The sequence below is a fragment of the Manis javanica genome, chromosome 4 (assembly GCF_040802235.1).
Source record: "Manis javanica isolate MJ-LG chromosome 4, MJ_LKY, whole genome shotgun sequence".
Classification (NCBI taxonomy): Eukaryota; Metazoa; Chordata; class Mammalia; order Pholidota; family Manidae; genus Manis; species Manis javanica.
Window position 1 is genome coordinate 41,906,094 of NC_133159.1, and position 21,329 is coordinate 41,927,422.

Genomic DNA, 21,329 nt, shown 5'->3' on the forward strand with positions numbered 1-21,329 from the left:
TTTTTAACATAAATGAGATTCTATCATTTCTTTTAGTTAATATTTTAAAAAAGGCATTTTCTATTATGACATTTCAGTCAAAAACAATCTATTTTTTGAGACATGGAGGCATCCAATAGATCTAACAATCAAAAGCAGTTTTTCTCCCCCTTCCCCAATATAGTTAAATAAATTTGATCTATTCCTCATTCATTGTTGCCATTTTTAGTGTTAACATAAGTAAAGGTGACCTAAGGCACAGAATAATCAAACATATGAGGTAAGACAATCTCATTTTTACAGGTTTTTGTGACTATTTCTACAATATTAATAATAATCTAAGTCTTGGATGAACATCTAAGCTTTCAGGACCTTTCTGTAGGATTCACTTAAGTTATTAATAGTAGCTTACTTAATGAGTGATAAAAGATTAACATGGAACAAAGTTATCTTTTTCTTTGTAATTGAAGTATCATTGATACATAAGGTTAAGTTGGTTTCAAATGTACAACATAGGAGTTCAACAGTTACTCATGTTATTAGATAGCCTCTACTGTGATTACTATCTACCAACATAGAAAGATGTTACAGAATCATTATGTTCTCCATGCTGTACTACCCTATACTTGACCAACTTATATAGTGATTGCAGATTATTGTGGCCTTCTGTTACCCTGACACTTGCTCCCCACCCACCCCACCCCTTCCACCTTGATAATCACTAGTCATATGAGTCTACTGTTGTTTTTTGTTCCATTTTGCTTTGCTTTTATATTCCACAAATAAGTGAAATCATATGGTATTTGTCTTTCTCCACTGGGCTTATTTCGCTGAGCATAATATCCTCTAGATTCATCCATGCTGTGGCAAATGGCAGGATTTTACTATTTATAGCTGAATAATATTCCATTTTGTATACATACCACCTATTATTTATCCATTCATCTACTGATGGACACTTAGGTTGTTTCCGTATCTTGGCTATTGCAAATAGTACGATGATCAATATAGCAGGGCATATATCTTTGTGAATCCAGGATTTTGTTTTCTTCAAGTAAATTCCTAGGAGTGGAATTACTGGGTCAGATGGTACTTCTTTTTTTAGTTTTTGAGGAACTTAAATCCTGCTATCCACAGTAGTTGCACCAATTTACATTCCACCAACAATGTAGGAGGGTTCTGATTTCTCTGTATTTCTTGTATTTTGGATAGTGGCCATCCTAACTGATGTGAGGTGATATCTCATTGTGGTTTTTGATTTTATTTCCCTGATGATTAGCGATGTGGAGCATCTTTTCATGACTGTTGGCCATCTGTATTTCTTCTTTGGAGAAATGTTGGTTCAGGTCCTCGGCCCATTTTTTATGAAGTTACTTGTTTTTTTGGTGTTAAGGCATATGAATTCTTTAAATATTTTGGATGTTAATCAATTATCAGAAGAGTCAATTACAAATGTATTTTCCCATGGTAATGGTGTCCTTTGCTGAACAGAGGCTTTTGTTTGATGTAGTACCCCTTGTTCATTTTTTGTTTCCCTTGCCCAAGGATATGTGTCCAGGAAAAAATTCTTTATGCTTATATTAAGAGTTTTATGGTTTCATGACTTATATTCAGGTCTTTGATCCATTTCAACTTTACTTTAGTGTATGGAATTAGACAAGAGTCCAGTTTCATTTTCTTACATGTAGTTGTCCAGTTTTCCCAACACCAGTTGTTGAAAAGGCTGTCTTTCACTCATTATAAATTCATGCCTACTTTATCATATATTAATTGACCACATAGGTAAGGATTTATATCTGGGCTCTCTATTCTGATCAATTGAGATTTATGAGTCTGTTCTTGTGCCAGTATGAAATTGTTTAAATTACTGTAACTTTGTAGTAGAGCTGAAGTCAGGGAGCTTAATCCCCCCAGCTTTCTTATTCTTTCTCATGATGGCTTTGGCTATTTGGGGTCTTTTGTGGTTTTGTATGAATTTTAGAACTATTTGTTCATTGAAAAATGCTGTATTTTGATAGGTACTGCACTCAATCTGTAAATTGTTTTGGGCAGGATGGCCATTTTGACAATATTAATTCTTCCTATTCATGGGCATGGGATAGATTTCCACTTATTGGTGTCTTCCTTAATTACTCTAGTGAGTGTCTTATAGTTTCCAGACTATAGGTCTTTAACCTCCTTGGTTAGGTTTATTCCTAGATATTTTATTCTTCTTGATGCAACTGTAATTGGGAGTTGTTCACCTGGTTTCTCTTTCTGCTAGTTCGTGTTAGTCTATAGAATGCAACAGATTTCTGTGCATCAATCTTGTATCCTGCAACTTTGCTGAATTCAGATATTAGTTTTAATAGTTTTTGGGTGGAGACTTTAGGATTTTCTATACATAGAATCATGTCATTAACAAATACTGACAGTTTTACTTCATCCTTACCAATTTAGATGCCTTTTATCCAGTTTTGCCTGACTGATTTATGAACTCCAGTACTATGTTGAATGAAGGTAGTGAGAGTGGGCATCCTTGCCTTGTTCCTGATCTTAGGAAAAGCTTTCAGCTTTTAGTCATTAAGTATGATATTGGCTGTGAGTTTCTCGTATATTGTCTTTACTGTGTTGATGTACATACCCTCTAAACCCATTTTGTGTAGAGTTTTTGTCATGAATGGATGTTGAATTTTGTTGAAAGCTTTTTTAGCATCTGTTGAGGTAATCATGTGGTTTTTGTCCTTTTTGTTACTGTGGTGTATGATATTGACAGATTTACGAATATCGTACCATCCTTGCACCTCTGGAATAAATCCCATTTGATCATGATCAATGATCTTTTTGATGTACTTTTTAATTCAGTTTGCTAACATTTTGCTGAGTATTTTTGCATCTATTTTCATCAGGGATATTGGTCTGTAATTTTCTTTTTTTGTGGTGTCTATATCTTGTTTTGGTATTAGAGTGATGATAGATTAGATGGATTAGAGCCTCATAGAATTGAGTCTGTAAGTATTCCCTCCACTTCTACATTTTGGAATACTGTAAGAAGAATGGGTATTAGCTCTTCTTTAATGTTTGGTAGAATTCAGCTGTGAAGCCATCTGGACCTGGTGTTTTGTTTTTGGAGAATTTTTTTATTACCAATTTGAATCAATTTCAATCTTTTAAAATTTACTGAGGTTCTTCCTGTGGTCTAGTATGTGATCTATTCTGGAAAATGTTCCCTGTACACTTGAGAAGAATGTGTATTACTTCTGCTTTTGGGTGGAATGCTCTGCAGGTATCAACTACATCTATCTTATCTAATATACAATTCAGTTCTTCTGTTTCCTTATTTATTTTCTATATGGTTGATATGTCTATTGATGTAAGGGGTATGTTAGAGTCTCCTAAATAAATGTGTTGCAATCTATTTCCCCCTTTAATTCTGTTAGTATTTGTTTTACATATTCAGATACTTCTATGTCACATACATAGGTATTAATGGTCATATCCTCTTGTTGGATCCCTTTATCAATATGTAATGTCCTTTTCCTGTTACTTTCTTGTTTTGAAACCTATTTTGTCTGATAGAAGTATAGCTATTCCTGCTTTTTTCTCCCTATTATTTGCATGAAATATCTTTTTCCACCCCTTCACTTTTAGTCTGTGCTTTGTCTCTGCGTCTGAAATGATTCTTTGGTGGGCAGCATATAGATGGGTCTCTTTCTTTATCCATTCTGCACCTCTATGTCTTTTGATCAGTGCTTTCAGTTGATTTACATTTAAGGTGATTATTAACAGATATGTACCTACTTCCATTTTATTAATTGTGTTCTGGCAGTTTTATAGCTCCTCTCTGTTCATTTCTTCCTCTTTTATATTCTTCTCTTGTTATTTGATGTTTTTCTTTACTGTTGTGATTGGATATCTCATTTTTAAATTTTTCTGTATTTAATGTAGGCTTTAATTACCAAAGGTTCAAGAATAGCTTCCTTATTACACTAAAGGTACTTTTTCTTCTTCCTCTTCCTCCTCTTCTTCGCCTTCCACACTTTTTGTATTAGATGTCATAATCTGCACTTTTTGTGTACCTCCTGACTGATTTTGTGCATAGCTGATTTTGCTTTTTTTTTTGTTTTAATTTCGTACTTGCTTGGTAATTAATTGGTCTACAACCTTTACTGTGGGTTTATTTTCACGGGTGAAAGCTATTTAGCTTTAAGGACATTTCCTTCTGCAGCAGTCCCTTTAGCATATACTGTGAGGCTGGCTTAGTGGTGGCAATTTTCTTCAACTTCTGTTTATCTGTAAATTGTTTAATAACTACTTCTAATGTAAATGATAATCTTGCTGGGGTAGAGGATTTTTGGTTGGAGGGCCTTCTGTTTCAGTATATTTAAATATATCATACCACTCCATTCTGGCCTGTAACGTTTCTGCTGAGAGGTCTGATAGCCTGATGGAATGTCCTTTATAAGCAATTTTTTTTTCTCTCTGGCTGCTTTCAACACTCTCTTTATCCTTGATCTTAGCCATTTTAATAATTACATGTCTTGGTGTTTGTCTTCCTGGGGTTCCTTTTGTTAGGGGACCTCTGTGCTTCCATGACACGAGTGTCTATCTCCTTCCCCATATTGGGGAAGTTTTCAACTTTTCAATTATTTCCTCAAAGAGACTTTTCTATCCCTTTTGTCTATTCTCCTTCTGGTACCCCTAATATGCAAATATGGTTTCATCATTTGGATTGGTCACACAGCTCTATCTTACCATTCCTTCATTCCTAGAGATCCCTTTTTCTCTCTGTTCCCCAGCTTCATTGTGTTCCTGTTCTCTAATTTCCATCTCACTCACTGTCTCCTGTAACTGCAGTCATCTACTCTTAAATCCCTCCACTATATGTTTCATTTCAGGTTAAGTATTTCCTCAGTTCTGACTGGCTCTTTTTCAGGTCTTCTTTTTCTTTGTTGAAGTCCTCCCTGAGATCGTAAATATTTTTCTGTAAATCTGTGAGCATGTTTATGACTGTAATTTTGAAATCTTTATCAAGAAGATTGGTGATCTGTTTCATTTAGCCCTCTTTCTGGTATCCTGTCCTGTAGTTCTGTTTGGAACATAGTCCTCTGCCTCCTCATTTGTCAGTTTCTGTGTTTCTTCTTTTGTATTAGGTGGCTCTGTGATGCTTCCTGGCCTACAGAGTAATAGCTTTATGAAGGTGTTCTATGGTGCCCAGAAGCTCAAGACTCTTTACACCCAGTGCCTGGTTCTATTTTGCTGGAACCCCAGCTGTTGGTGTGTAGTGGGTGGAGCCACCTTTCTTTCTGTCTTCTGTAGGGGTCTGAGTCTGCACCAGCAATGTGCTTCAGCCACTGCCTTTGTGATCAGTGTGGAAGTCTGCTGGGATAGCTGTGGGCAAGATCACCCTCTGCCTGGCCTGCAGCAATGGCAGGGCTGTTGGGTTAATGGGGTGGGTGGGCCTACATAAGCCTCTGGGGCAAGTCGGGATACACCACACCAGGCTTGGACAATCAGGGAGGAAGGAGCTCTTGGGGCTGGCTACAGGCACATCTCCAGTTGGGCTGAAAGAGAGCCAGGAGAGCTGGGAGAGTCTCCCACTGCCTGACAGGGAGCAAAGTCTGACTCTGCTGCTGGGCCATGTGGGTTGGCTTGCTGGCAGTGCACACAGAGAGGAGCCTCAAGACTGCATTGCCAATGATGGGGATGGAACATCTGGGGCTACCGAGAATTCCAGACCTGCTGGGCTGAGGGACGGCTGGGGAGGTATCCTCCACCTGCCTTGTCTCCTGAGGAGAGAGCTCCATCCAACCCTCGCCCCTCTGGCACCCTCTCACTGCTGTCAAGTGTATCAAACTGCCACCTCTGCTTTAGGTCTGAGGACTGGCAAAGCATGCCTGTCCTCCACAACAGCTGGAGTCTCAGCCTCCCCATGTGTTCCACCTGTCCCTGGTGTCCAACCCTGCTAATCACCAGAAACAACTGTAACGTGGGCTTGGGCTCCTGGAGAAGACTTCCCAGGCCAGGTGTGCAGTGCTCCTGGGGCTCCTCCCAACTCCCTGCACTGTTCCCCTTTCTCCTGCCTGTAGGCTAAGTTTGGGGGAGGGCTTGGGTCCCACTAAATCGTGGCTCTGCCACTTTACCCATTCCTGTGTGGTCTTCTCTTTTTCCATGTGTGTAGGTGGTCTGTTCTGTAATATTGAGGTCATTTTCAGATTTAGTTGTATTTGCTGTATTTTCCTCTTTTATGTGTTTTTGGGAGAAGCACTCCACCTTCCCTTCCTACTCTTGCCATCTTTTTCTCTGCACACCACCCCCAACAAAGTTATCTTGTTATACAGAGAATACCACAAAATGTTCTGAACTGTACTGCTAGACTGTCATGGAAATAAGAAGATAGAAGAAAATCAATGAACATACTCCTCTACCTATGCTATTAATAAGCCTATTCTACTTCCTTTAGAATGTTGTTCCACCAAACATTCTCACTGTATCCTCATATCACTGATCATCTTCATGTTCTCCTGATAGACCCATATATCCTTTGTCATTGAATACAATCAATGAAATTCCTACCTTATATAACTTACATTCTAATTAGAGGAAAAAGACAACAGATAAATAAATAAACATACACTATCATGTCAGGTAGTGCTATGAAGAAAAATAAACCAGAGTAAGAAGCTACAGACTGATGGGAACGGGCTGTTATTTAGAATAGAGTGGAGAAAGAAAACACTCTATAGAAGTAATATTTCAACAGAGACCTCAAAGAAGTGAAGGAGAGAGAAACTTAAATTTCTGGAGGAAAGAGCATTCCAGACATAGAAAACAACAAATGCAAAGACTGAGAGGTAAGAAAATACGTAATGTTATTTGAAGAGATCAGTGTGTCTGGAGCTTAGTGAGGGGTGACTCTGAAAGATGATGAGGTTGAAAATTTAACTAGAAGCCAAATATTATATGACTTTATTAAAGTTGATATGAGCTTAGAACCTTATTCTAAGCTGGGAAGTCACTGAAGGGCTATGGGCAGCAGGTAATATGATATGATATATTTTAAGAGAACATCCTAGATGCTAAATGAAGAACAGACTGGGGGTGGGAGAGACAGGAAGAGGGGTAAATTAGAAATAGTCCAGGTGAGAGATGGTGGTAGCTTAGACTAAAAGAGAAAGACTAGAGGTGTATGACAGATGACTAAATTTGGAATACACAATATTTTGGAGGTAAATTCTATGGAATTTGATAATTGGCTGAATGTGGGGTGTAAAACAGATGAATCAAAGATGACTCAAAGGTGCTTGTCCAAAGCAACTGGGTAAGTGGTGCCTTCTACTGAGATGCAGTAAATTCTAGAAAAATTCATTTAGGACAGGGAAACTTGCCCAAGAGACAAGAGCATCCTAACTAGCTTCCCAATTCCAGTCTCTGGACCTTCATCCTACCCCATATCCCTACCAGTTATTCTTAAAAACATTCAATAAATCCTCAAAATACCAGCAAATCAAACTCAGCAGACTACAATAATTATACACCACAATCAAGTGTAATTTATTCCTGAAATGCAAGGATGGTACTCAAAATACAATTATCAACCAATGTAACATACCACCTTAACACAATAAAAGGACAGAAGTGACATGATCATCTCAAGTGATCTCAAGTGATGCAAAATGGCATCTAACGCTATTCAACACCCTTTTGGGGTACAAACACTCAACAAACTAGGAATAAGAAACTACCTCAACATAATAAAGACCACATATGAAAACCCACAGCAAATATCAGATACTATGATGTAACACTGAAAGCTTTTCCTCTAAGATCAGGAACAAGTCAAGAATGCCCATTTCCACCACCTCTATTCAACATATTATGAGAAGTTCTAGCCAGAGGAACTAGGAATGAAAAAGAAATAAAGGCATCCAAATTGGAAGTAAGTAAACAAAATGACCTTTTCACAGATAACAATCTAGTATGTAGAAAACCCTGAAGATTCCAAAAAGTGTTAGAACTAATAAACAAACTCAGGATACAAATCAACACGCAAAATTCACTTGCATTTCTATACATTAACAATGAGAATCTGAAAAGAAAACAAAACAATTCCATTTAAAATAGCACCAAAAACAACAAATATCTAGGAATTAACTTGCCCAAGGAGATGAAAGACTTTACACTCAAACAGCAAAACACTGCTTAAAGACAACATGAATAAAGAGGAAGACATCCCTTGTTCATGGATTGGCAGGCAAAATTGTTAAGATGTCAAAACTACTTAAAGTGATCAAAAGAGTCAATACAATCCTTATCACATACTGGTGACATTTTTTTGCAGAAATAGAAAAAAATGATCCTAAAATTTTTTACCTTCTCAGGTAATCAATTCACTCTCCTCCTCATTTTAAACACTGCCCCATCTACTGGTATGTGTTTTATTGAGTAAGTACTCTCCACCTCTACATTAACAGCAACCACCACAATTTATTGAGTACTCCTATGGGTCTGGCACTGTCCCAGGGACTTAACATATGTTATGTCACCTAACTTATACAACAATCTAGGTAGATACTATCAAAATCATTTTAGAGATAAGAAAACTGAGGATTAGAGGTATTAAGTATCTTTCTACAATTACAGGGGGGAATTGAGAATTAAATCTAGATCTAACTTCAAAGCTTATTCTCTTTCTACTTCCATTTAAGTAATTAGTCAACAAATATTATGGAGCAACAAAATGCCAGGCACTCCGTTACATATGGAGTTAAATGAGAAAAAAAGAATGCATATAATCCCTACCCTCATGTAGTTTACAGTCAAGAAAGATAAAGATAAATCCAAATGGTTATTCAAATTAATAAAAAATTTAAACTATGAACTGTTCTGAGGTATTGACAACAACAAAAGAGATACTGTGTGCCTCTTCTCTAGCTATCAATCTTCCTTTCTTTCACAATGAAGTTTTCTGGAAGTTGAGCCTATATGCCTTTTCTTTAACCTGCTCACTCAAAACTATGTCATTATTTCTAAAACAGCAACTGCTCTTACCAGGATTATCAAAACCCCCTTAGTTGACAAGTCAGATATTTTTACATTTAGATTATTTTTATCTGTATCATCATATACTTTGGACTATCATCTTGAAATACCTTTCTTTTAGCTTTTTTGATATCTTCCTCTTTATTCTTCCTACTTTTCTGATCATTTTCCAATCTACTGGTTGATATTCCTCTACTTGGCCCTTAAGCATTTGTGTTCTTTGATCTGTTCTCCTTCTCACTCTTTTGGGTGATCTCGTCCATAACCATGACTTTAATATGCTGAAGATTACCAAACCTGAATATTCAGCTCCTAATGTAAATTTCAGATCCTTATATTCTACCAAATGGTAAACATCTCTACTTGATATGTCCTACAAGTGTTTCAAGCTCAGTATGTTCTAAAACATTCTTTTTGTATTTCCTCTAAGTAAATACCACTATAATCACAGTAAAATCTCAAATTAGATACAGTATGATCATTCTAGACATTATAGGCCTCCACCTCTCCAATTCTGCATCCTAAACCTCTCTTAAAGATCTAACCTCAAGTCCATTTTCACTAACTACTACTTCATATCAAATGTGCATCACTACCTGACTAGATTATCATGAAGACTAATAAGTCTTCCAAACCTAGACCCTTCAAAGGCATCTTTCACACAGAAGCCAGGGTGAGTGATCTTGAGAAAATACATGTCACTAAGCTCCATAAACCTCAAAATGAAATCCAAATATTCTAACATAGTACACATCATTGATTCATAATCAGGCTTTTGCCCAATTGGTCAACTGGCATGTATTTCATCCTCTTCTTGGCCAGCTTGCTTCAGTTATGCTAAACTACTAGTTGTTCCCTGAACACAATGTGCCATTTCTCACTTCAGAAACTCTATACATGCTCGTCTTTCTTCTATAAAGATACTTTCTAATTTCTTTATTTTGCCAAAAGTTTTAGGAACCAGGATTCGATTCTCTATTTACCTTCTTTAACTTACTACACTAACTCTGTTACATAAGTCCCAATCTACTGTCACAGCATATTCTAATAACCACCTGCTATGACACCAGATTCTTTTTCAAACATTTGCTTATGTGCCTGCCCCCAGTGCCTGTGAACTCCTTATGTCCACAGGTTATGGTACTTTATTTGTTTTAGATCTCTATAGCCTAAAGCAGAAGCTAAAGATAAACAATAAATTATTTATGAGTCAAAAATGTGTACTGGTTCCACAGATAATGGAACAGAGAGCCCAAATATAAAACCACACACATATGGTCAATTAATATATGATAAAGGAGCCATGAACATATAGCAAGGAAATGACAGCCTCTTCAACAGCTGCTGTTGGCAAAACTGGACAGCTACATGTAAGAGAATGAAACTGGATTATTGCCTAACTCCATACACAAAAGTAAACTCAAAATGGATCAAAAACCAGAATATAAGTCATAAAACCATAAATCTCTTAGAAGAAACAGGCAAAAATATCTTGAATAAAAGCATGATCAACTTTTCCTGAACACATCTCCTTGGGCAACAGAAACATAATAAAAAATGAATAGGTGGGGAGGAGAGGATTAAAGATGGCAGAATAGGAAAGCAAGACAGAAATCTCCTCCCAAAAAAGACATAAAAGAGGAAAATACAGCAAATGCAACTACACCTGAAAATGACCTGGAGACTGCAGAACAGACCCCCTCCACCTGAGGCAGAAGAGAAGACCACACAGAAAAGGGTGATGCAGCAAAGCCAAGATTAAGCAAGACCCAAGACCCACCCCTACACTCTGGCCACAGGCAAGAGAAAGAGGAACTAAGTGGGGACAGGGCAGGAGCCCAGGAGTGCTGCACACCTGGCCCTAGAGATCTGCTATAGGAGCACAAGCCCACATTACATTTGGTTCTGGTGATTATCAGGGCTGGACCCAGGGGTAGACATTACACTCTGGGAGACTGACTCCAGAGAGTGTGGAGGGCAGGCATGCTCTGCCAGTCCCGAGACTCAAAGCAGAGGTAGCAGTTTGAAACACTTCCCAGCAGTGGGAAGGGTGCCATAGGGCACGAGAGTTGGACTGAACTATCCCCAGAAGAAAGGGAAGGTGGAGGGTACTTCCCCAGCCTTTCCATGGCCCAACAGATTGGGAAATCTAGGGAGCCCCAGATGCTCCATCCGCCTTGCTGACAATGCAGCCCCAAGGCTCCTCCCTATGTGCACTGCTGACAAACAACCCACTTTGTTCAGCGGCAGCATCAGACTTCCCTGCCTATCAGGCAAAGGGAGACTCTCCCAGCTTGCATGGCTCCATTTCAGCCCAGCCAGAGAGGTGCTTGGAGGAGCCAGCCCCAAGAGCTCCCTCCTTGCTGCAGGTGTCCAACCCTCGTGCTGCACACCCAGCCAAGGCACATCGGTCTGCCCAATGGATTAACTCTGCAGCCCTGCCATTCCTACAGGCCAGAGGGTGGACCCGCCCACAGGGAACTCAACAGAGATTCCTGAGCTGATCACAAAGGCAGCAGCTCAAGCAAACTGCCCACCCAGACTTAGACTACTACAAAAGCCAGACAGAAAGGCAGTCCTGCCCATGGCACACCAAAAGCTAGGGCCACCACAAAATACAACCAGGCACTGGAGGATAAAGAATCTCGAGCTTCTGGGCACCATAGCACCCCTTCTTCATAAAGCTATTACTCTTTGAATAAGAAAGCAGAGCAGACCAACAAATTACTGAGCAAGTACAAAATCAGAACAAAACAAAATGAAGAAACAGCTTCCTCTGTGTTCCCAGGCCACTCAAGAAAAGAGCCAACTCCCAGGAGGAAGCTGTGCCCACACTGCCCTGGAGCTCTCTCCACTGGCCTGAGTGGGAGATACTGGTCTCTATGGGGGACACTGGCCTGAGCAGGGGATGCTGGCCCTGGGCTCTGCCTTCCCCCCACTGGCCTCACACCCACCTAGCATCATGCTGCTGAAGGCCAGTGTCCTCTGGTCAATAAAGTCACACTCCATGGGGTCATGATCTCAGATAAGGAAGCATACCAGCACGATCTCAGGCATGTGCACCATGAACACTTGGGTCTCCTCCCACATTGGGTTGAATCCTGGAGGACATCAGAAGGAGGTGTGACCTCCCACCTCTGTTTCAGAGTTCAGGTGCTCCTGCACAAAAGTTTACCATCAGAGCCACTCAATGCTAGCAGCCTTCCCGGTGTCTGCCTCCTGTGCCAGAAGCAAATAGTAGCAATGACTAAGGATGGAAATCAGGGCACAAGTGTCTGAGTTCTGATTCTGGTGCCCCCAGGGTTCTGAGGCAAGCCTTCTTATCTTTAAATCTTCCTCCCGGAAGCTGGCTTCAGTGTTTCTACCCCATCCCCAAAAGTCTTCCCCCAAGGTCCTGTAACTAATCCCTCCCTGCCAGCTGCACTGTAAAGCCCCTCCAGGACAGGAGCTGGATCTTATTTGTATCAGAATGGCTAGGCTCCCAATGTAAAGAGAAATCAGGAAAACAACTCCAACTGCAGTTATATCAAAAAGAATAAAATACCTAGGGATGAACCTAAACAAGGAGGTGAAAGACCTATACTCTGAAAAGTATATGACACTCATGAGAGTAATTAAGGAAGACGCCAATAACTGGAAATCTATCCCATGTTCATGGATATTGTCAAAATGGCCATCCTGCATAAAGCAATTTACAGATTCAATGCAATCCCTATCAAAATACCAATAGCATTCTTCAACAAACTAGAACACACAGTTCTAAAATTCATATGGAACCACAAGAGACCCTGAATAGCCTAAGCAATACTGAGAAGGAAAAACAAAGCTGGGGGGATTACACTCCCTGACTTCAAGATCTACTACAAAGCTACAGAAATCAAACCAGTATAGTACTGGCACAACAGACACACAGACCAATGGAACAGAATAGAGAGCCCGGATAAAAACCACACATCTATGGTCAATTAACATATGATAAAGGAGCCATGAATATACAGTGGGGAAATGACAGCCTCTTCAACAACTGGCACTGGGAAAACTGGACAGCTACATGTAAGAGAATGAAATTGGATTATTGTCTAGCTCCATAAACAAAAGTAAACTCAAAATTGATCAAAGACCTGAAGGTATCATGAAACTATAAAACTCTCAGAAGTAAACATAGGCAAAAATCTCTTGAATATAAGCATGAGCAATTTTTTCCTGGACACATCTCCTCAGGCAAGGGAAATAAAATAAAAAATGAACAAGTGGGGCTACTATCAAACTAAATAGCTTCTGTACAGCAGAGGACACCATCAGAAAAAGAAAAAGACATCCTACAGTATAGGAGACTATATTTGTAAATGACTCATCTAATAAGGGGTTAAAATCCATGATATATAAAGAACTCATATGCTTCAATACCCAAAAAAAAGTAACAATCAAAAAATGGGTGGACCTCCGAAGAAATACAAATGGACAACAGGCACATGAAAAAATGCTCCATATAACTAATCATCAGGGAAATGCAAATTAAAACCACAATGAGATATTACCTCACACCAATTAGAATGGGCACTATCCAAAAAACAAAAAATAACAAATGTTGGCAAGGGTGTGGAGAAACAGGAACCTTCCTACACTGCTGGTGGGACTGCAGACTGTTGCAACCACTGTGGAAAGCAATATGGAGGTTCCCCAAAAAACTAAAAAATAGAAATACCATTTGACCCAGTAAGTCCACTTCTAGGAATTTACCTCCCAGCCCCCCCAAAAAATCCCTGATTCAGAAAGCTATATGCACCCCTATGTTTACTGCTGCACTGTTTGCAATATCCAAGATATGGAAGCAACCTAAGTGTCTATCAGTAGACAAAGAATAAGTGGTACATATACACAATGGAATATTACTCAGCCATAAAAAGAAAAGAAATCATGCCATCTGCAACATGGATGGATCAAGAAGATATTAGGCTCGGTGAAATAAGCCAGGTGGTGAAAGAAAAATACCAAATGATTTCACTTTTACATGGAGTATAGAAACAAAGCAAAATATAAGGAACAAAAATAGCAGTGGACTCACAGACACTGAGAAGGGACAGTGTTTACCAAGGGAGAGGGGTTGGGGAGGTTGTCGGGGAGGGGAACGGGGCTGAGGAGGCATAATTAATTCACAATCACAATGTAAGTTGGTCAGAGGGACAGTAGTACAGCACAGAGAATACAATCAATGACTGTAACATCTTATTATGTTGACAGATGGTAACCACAATAGAGAGGGTGAGGATTTAATAATGGGTAACTGTTGAACCACTGTGTTATATATTTGAAACCAACATAAGATTGTATAGCAATGACACTTAAAAAATATTTTTTATCCTAGTCTTTTAACTAGAAAATATAGTTTGTCTTTATGGGTTTGTGTAAGGTGAATTTTGATTGGGCTTTCTTTTTGATCTACTTTTCCTAAAACCATCAGCCACCTACCTACCCCACATCCTATCCATTCTTTAGGATAGAAGTTTTTTCATTATCTTATTCAGTCTTTCTACCTACTAGTTGGGAAGTTACTCTATCAGTACTCTTTTACTGCTTACCCTAAATGTTTCAACATACATGCTTAACCCAACATTATCTAATATAAACCAGTATCTTTATTCTTCCCCCAAATCAGAAATGTTTAGAAAGCTTTAACAATGATAACCCTCTTCAAAAGTACATCCTATAATTGTTGAGTATTTTAGTTCTAGCCTGCTATTTTTTTCCCCAAGTTGAATGCTATTGTTACTGTTGCTTTACAGTTATTCAACCAATACATATTTAACTCTCATTTCTTCTCACCTCTCTCATGTTTCCTAAGGATCATTTTCCTTTAGTTTAAAATACATCATTTCCTTTACTGAGGGTCTTTTGAAGGTTAATGCTCTCATTTAATTTGTCCGTCAATATATTCTGTACTCATTACCATTAGATAACTTCATCTAATATAGAAATATAGGTTGACAGGTTCCCCCTTTTCCCCCAGAACTCTGAAGATATTATTCACCTATTTTCTGGTTTCTACTGTTACTGATAAGTCAGCCACATTCCAAACTGCTGCACCTTTATGAGTAACCCAAACTTTCCTTTTTGCTGCTTTTTAAAAACAACCTTGCTGACATATAACTGACATAGAATAAAATACACATATTTAAAGTTTACAATTTGGTTAATTTTTGACACATGTATACAGTCATAAAATCACCACAGCCAAATAATAAACATTATCAAGCACACATAAAAATTCCTTCATATTCCTTTGTAGTCACTCCCTACCCCCTTTACATCCATATTCAGGAAACCACTGACCTGATTTCTATGACTGTAGTTTCCATTTACTACAGTTTTCTATAAATGGAATCACACAGGATATACTGTTAATGTCTGGCTTCTTTCACTCAGGATAATTATTTAAAGATAACTTCCATGGTGTTGTGTAAATCAATAGTTCATTCCTTTATAAGCTGAATAGTATACCACAATTTGTGTATATACCACTGATGTACATTTGATTGTTTGCACTTTCGGCCTAATTATTATATATAAAGCTTTTATGAACAGTCATACACAATTACTTGTATAGACATATGCTTTTGCTTCTCCTGGGTAAAACACAGGAACAGCAAGACTGAATTTTATATTAGGTATATCTTTAAACTTTAAAAAATGCCAAAATATTTTCAAAATTGGATATACTACGATATGATCCAGCAATTCCACTTCTAAGTATTTAGCCCAAGGAAACAAAAAAAACCTAACTCAAAAAGATACCTGCACTGCCATGCTCACTGAAGCACTATTTACAATAGCCAAGCCATGGAAAGAACCTAAATGCCCACTGATGAATGAATGGATAAAGAAAAGGTGATCTAGATATACAATGAATTCAGCCATTTAAAAAAAAAAAAAGGAAATTCTGCCATTTGTAACAATAGGAATGGGTCCTACAGCATTACGTTACATGAAATAAGTCAGAAAGAGAAAGACAAATACCATATGGTCTCATTTACATGTAGGATCTAAGAAAACAAAAACCAAAAGATAAACCAAATTTACAGATACACAGAACAGACTGGTAGTTGCCAGAGGTCAGGAGTGAGAGGTAGAGAATATGGGTGAAAGTAGTCAAGGTACAAACTTCCAGTTATAAAATAAGTCCTGGGGATTTATTGTGCAGCATGGTAAATATAGTTAGTAATACTGTATTGTATATTTGAAAATTATTGAGAGTAAATCTTAAAAGTTATCATCTCAATAAAAAAATTATAATTACGTGTGGTGTAAGATGTCAAGACTTCCTGTAGGAATCATTTTGCAAAATAAATATATATTGAATTATTGTGTTATACAACCAAAAATAATAGTGTTATATATGTCAACTGTTATAACTCAATTTTTAATTTAAAAATTAATCTTTTAAGAAGGTAGATATACTATTTAAGATTTCCACCAGTACTGTTTAAGACTTGCAGTTCCTTCATGTCTGACATTTGGTACACTCAGTCTTTTTAAAAAATTTTAGCTGTTATTCATAAGTGTAGTGATTTCCCTAATGACAAATTATGTTGAGCATTTTTTCATGTATTTAACATCTGTATGTCTTCTTTAATGACGCATCGCTCAAATCTTTCACCCATGTCTCTACCGTATTGTTTACTTACTACTGAGTTTTGAAAGTTGTTTATATTTTCTAGATACACGATTTACCAGATATATAATTTGCAAATATGTTCTCCCAGTGTAATGAATATTGTGCACACTTTAAGCAGTATCTTTCAAAGAGCAGAATTTTATAATTTTGAGGAAATCCCATTAATCATTCTTTTCCCTTTGGTGTCCTATCTAAGAAATTATGCAAGGTCATAAAGATATTCTATTTTTTCTTCTGGAAATTTTATACTTTAAAGTTTTACATTCAGGTCTATGATTCATTTTGAGATTTTTTTTAATATAGTGCAAGATATGGACACAAGTTCTTTATGTATGGACAGCTAATTATTCTAGAACCATATTTTAAAAGACTATCATTTCTCAACGAATTCCCTTTGATTTTTTTGTCAAAAATCAGTTGTTCACGCATGTGTGGGCTTATTTCTAGATTCACTCTGTTCCACTGATCTATTTGTCTACTTAATGACAATAGACACTGTCTTGATTACTGCAGCTTTTTAAGTCTAGAAATCAAGTGGTGTTAGTCTTCCAACTTTGTTCTTTTATGAAGTTGTTTTGGATCTTGTAGGATCTTTGCATTTCCATATGAATTTTAAAATCAGTTTTTCAACTCAGGATTTTGGTTGGGACTGTATTGAATCTCTAGATTAGTCTGGAAAGAACTGACATTTAATACTACCAATTCTTCCAATACATGAGCAAAGCTTTTTTCTCCATCTATTTAGCTCTTCTTTAATTTCTCTCAGGAATTTTTTATGGCTTTCTGTGATAAGTTTTACATATTTTTGATGCTATTGTAAATAGTTTTTATATTTCAATTTTGCACTATTTATTGTTAGCATATAAATATACAATTTTTTGGCAAATTCATCTTGTATTCTGCAACCCTGATAAACTCAGTTATATGAACTCTTTTCTCGATTTCACTGAATATTCTACATAAACAATTATATTGTCTACAAATATAGTTTTATTTATTTTCCAATCTGGATGGCTTTTATTTCTTTTCTTGCCTGACTGTGCTGCCTAAAACCTCTAATACAACATTGAATAGAAGTGGTAAGAATGGACATAACTTTCATCCAACTTTTAAAATTGTGATAAAATATACATTAACATAAAATTTACTGTCTTAACAATTCAGTAGCATTTTTGAGTGTACAATTCAGTAGCATTAAGTACATTCATATTGTGTAAAACCATCACCACCATCCCTCATGTAAAACTTAAACTCTATACCCATTAACAGTAACTCCCCTTTCCCCCATTCTTCCAGGCCCTGGCAACCACCATTCACTTTCTATGATTCTGACTAAGTACCTCATATAAATAGAACCATACAGTATTTGTTACAGGTTTATGTTACTTAGCATAATGTCCTCAAGGTTTATCTATGTTTTGCATATCAGAATTTCCTTCATTTTTAGGATTCCAGCCACCATGGACTTCTCTGGACCCAACTCTGGGAGTCCATTGGTTCCTCTTCCTATAGTACAATCTGGATATTCTCCGAAACTGGAGTAATCACTGGACTCATATCAATTGTTTTCCATGCTTTGCCTGTCCTTCACTGCCTAAAAAACACTGTTAGCTACTTTTGTCTTTTTTTTTGGTTATTTCAGAAAGAAAGTAAATCCAGTCTGTTATTCCAACTTTACCAAAGCAGAAGTCCAGTATGGCTGCGTGTAAGGTTTTTTGTTTGGTTGGATTTGTAATGCTCTAAAATTTCCCTGCAATATATAGAAAATGTATTGGCTTTTTTTTTTTAAGGTTCTTGTTTATTCCCTGTGCTTCCTGGAACTAATTATCAGTATCTTTCAATATTTCTTGAAATTTCTGTTATTATATCTCTTGAACTGCCAGTTTATCTCTGTTAAGTCTTCTGAGCTCTAATCAGTCAAAATAATAGGCTGGTAAATTCTGAATGATTTCTTTTCTGTCTAAGTTCCTGACTTTTTCAATGCATTTGTTTTTTCAAAAAAATATATACTGAGAACCTGCTATGTATCAGACACTATCCTAAGTGATACATAAACAAAAATAAGTAAGAAATTAAACCTGCCCTCTAGAATACTGGATACTGAAGTCTAGAAGAGGAGAGAGTGCAGACATTTGTAATACAATGTATTATGTTTTCTGATCAAGCTGTTATGGGAGCAGAGAGGAGGAGCACCTAACTCAGAATCATTGGGAAGGTCAGTTAAGAGTATTTCTCAGAGAAAATATAGCAGAAACTTAGAGATAATAGGTTATACAGTATTAATATTATAACTTGGAAAATAAATTAAATAGCTAATATAGTATAATTAACATACAATTTAAAAAGAAAAACATTCTACTTGTATTTATGTCTATAAAATATTCTAATAAAAATAACTAAAAAATTAAGAATTCCCAAAGTCTGAAGCTTATAAGGCCCTGTATGGTCTAGATGTCTCCAGCTTACTCTCATATCACTTTCCTTCCAGCTCTCTTTAATTCAATCTAAGCTTTTTCAGTTCCCCCTATCTCACGCCGTTTTCTGACTTAGAGACCTTTATTCACACTGCTTTTTGTGTAAAATGCTCTCAACTTACCCCTCTATGTCACTTACCTTTTTGCCTTTTAAACCACTCCTTCAAAGTTCAACTCAAATGTCACTTTCTCAGAGATACCATGCCTCTTCTGGACTAAGTAAAATATCCTTAGGACTTCCTTAGCATCACATGTCCCCTTTTAACGTAATTCATCATACTTCAATCCTTATTCAATATGTCTTCACCAATACTTTAAAAACTCTGAGTGCAAGAACCATGGTTGTGTTATTTACCACTGCCTAGACCTAGCACTTAAAAATTCAATAAATATCAGTTGTACTAACTAACTGTACCTGACAGTTTTAAACAGTTTTACTTTAGGATGAGCAAACTGATCTTGGTTCCCCTCCTGACCACCTAAAATAAAGAGGGCAATCACAGTTTTTAAAGCTATCAGTTCTGTTACTAAATATAAGACTGGACAAAATACCTCATTTTTAGTTTCATAAATAAAAAATACTCGATATAGTTTGATCACTCAAAAAATATGTACTTTATTAAAAGAACTTACCAGAATATTTTTCTTATGTCGTTTCTCCTTTATATGTTTATGAGCTCCCTGGATGTTTTCAATGTGAATTAAGCAAAGTTTGCATAGGTATCGGCAATTGGTATATTCTGGTGAGCGCTGTAAAGTTAAAAAATGCATTTTTTTTCAGAAAAACAATTTTTTCAGGAAATTTTAGAAGTAAATTTTTTACTATATATGTGAGTGATATAATTATGTAGAGACAAAAAAAAAACATTGAAGATGTAAGTTTTTAATAAATGAGTACTTACATATACAAGAGAGTTGTCCCTTTTTAAAAGTCATCATAAGAGATCATATAATTTCCAACAATATCATACAATTTTCAACAATATCATGATAATGCTAAATGTGTTTGAGACTTATCTAACACATAGTCTTTAGAATCCAACAGAAGATAAGAAAGGCAGTCTTATTACTTACTCTTAAAAACTAAGTAAAAACTCTGAAAAACTGGTTTCAAACTTTGTCTTTTTGATTACTATAAAAAAGTAAAATCCACACTCCTAATAGGGTATTTCAAAAAAATGAACTGCAAATATGGAAGACAAGTCCAATAAGCTGCTTGCGAAAAAACTCTAATCAATCACCTCATGGGAATTAAGGGACAACCCCCTTGAGGTAACTACTCTAAATGGAGCAATTGTGACATATGGAAGTTCTCAGTCACAGTACTTAAAGTCATACTTTATATATGTATTCTTGAAATAACTTTAAAAAGCTGAATTCCAAAGTTCCTGTTATGTGTCTATGCAAAGTGCTTCTAATTTGTCATTCAATTTGTCATTCTAATTCCCCTAAGAATCCAATTAAGATTGGTATTATCTTCATTTTAAAGATGTGAAAACAAAAGCTCATAGAGCTTACAACTTCCACAAGGATACAACACTATTAAGTGGGAGATGCTGAATTTAAATTCATGTATATTTGAATTTAAAGTCAACACTCTACCCAAGGTGGCACAATAAAAAATTATAAAAACACAGTAAATACATGATGAATTTTAAAATTTTATTTCTAATATCTTCACCACAAATGCAGCACTGCTTAATTTTTATCTTAGATTGATCTTCAACAGGCTGCAACTCTTGACAAAAAAGATTCTTACTTCATGATTTTTTAAAAATGAGAAACCTACCCCAAATTTGTCAACAGTCCTGCCCCCAAAATAAATAATGCCATCACTTATAGATTATCTATTAACCTTATAACAACCCTATTAGGATTCCCCATTTAACTGGCACAGCAAATAAGTCTCAAGGATTAAATAATTTGCCCAAAGCAACAAATAAAAAATTAATCTCAATCTAGTCATCCCAATTCTTTAGTATAAAAATTCTTTCAAATCTGTCCTTATTGGGGAATAAATTAAGTCCTTACAGAGACTTCTACCTCTTAATTTCCAACCACAATTAGTTTATAATTCATCAAATACTTTCTGAGCATGTACTGTTATGTCAAACATTTTTCTAGGAGCTGGGAACAAGAGTAAATGAAACAAATGAAAATCTCTATCCTTAGGAAATTTATAT

At 36.6% G+C, this 21,329-nt stretch overlaps 1 protein-coding gene across 10 annotated transcripts in view; it reads right to left on the bottom strand.

Annotated features, from left to right (window-relative positions):
• The window catches only part of TUT4 (terminal uridylyl transferase 4), a 163,072-nt gene that overhangs the window by 61,836 nt on the left and 79,907 nt on the right, over positions 1–21,329 (bottom strand). For all 10 annotated transcript variants that reach the window (XM_073233936.1, XM_073233930.1, XM_073233929.1 and 7 more), the window contains exon 4: positions 19,780–19,896. In XM_073233936.1, coding sequence (XP_073090037.1) covers positions 19,780–19,896 — 117 coding nt within the window. The remainder of the gene's footprint in view (positions 1–19,779; positions 19,897–21,329) is intronic.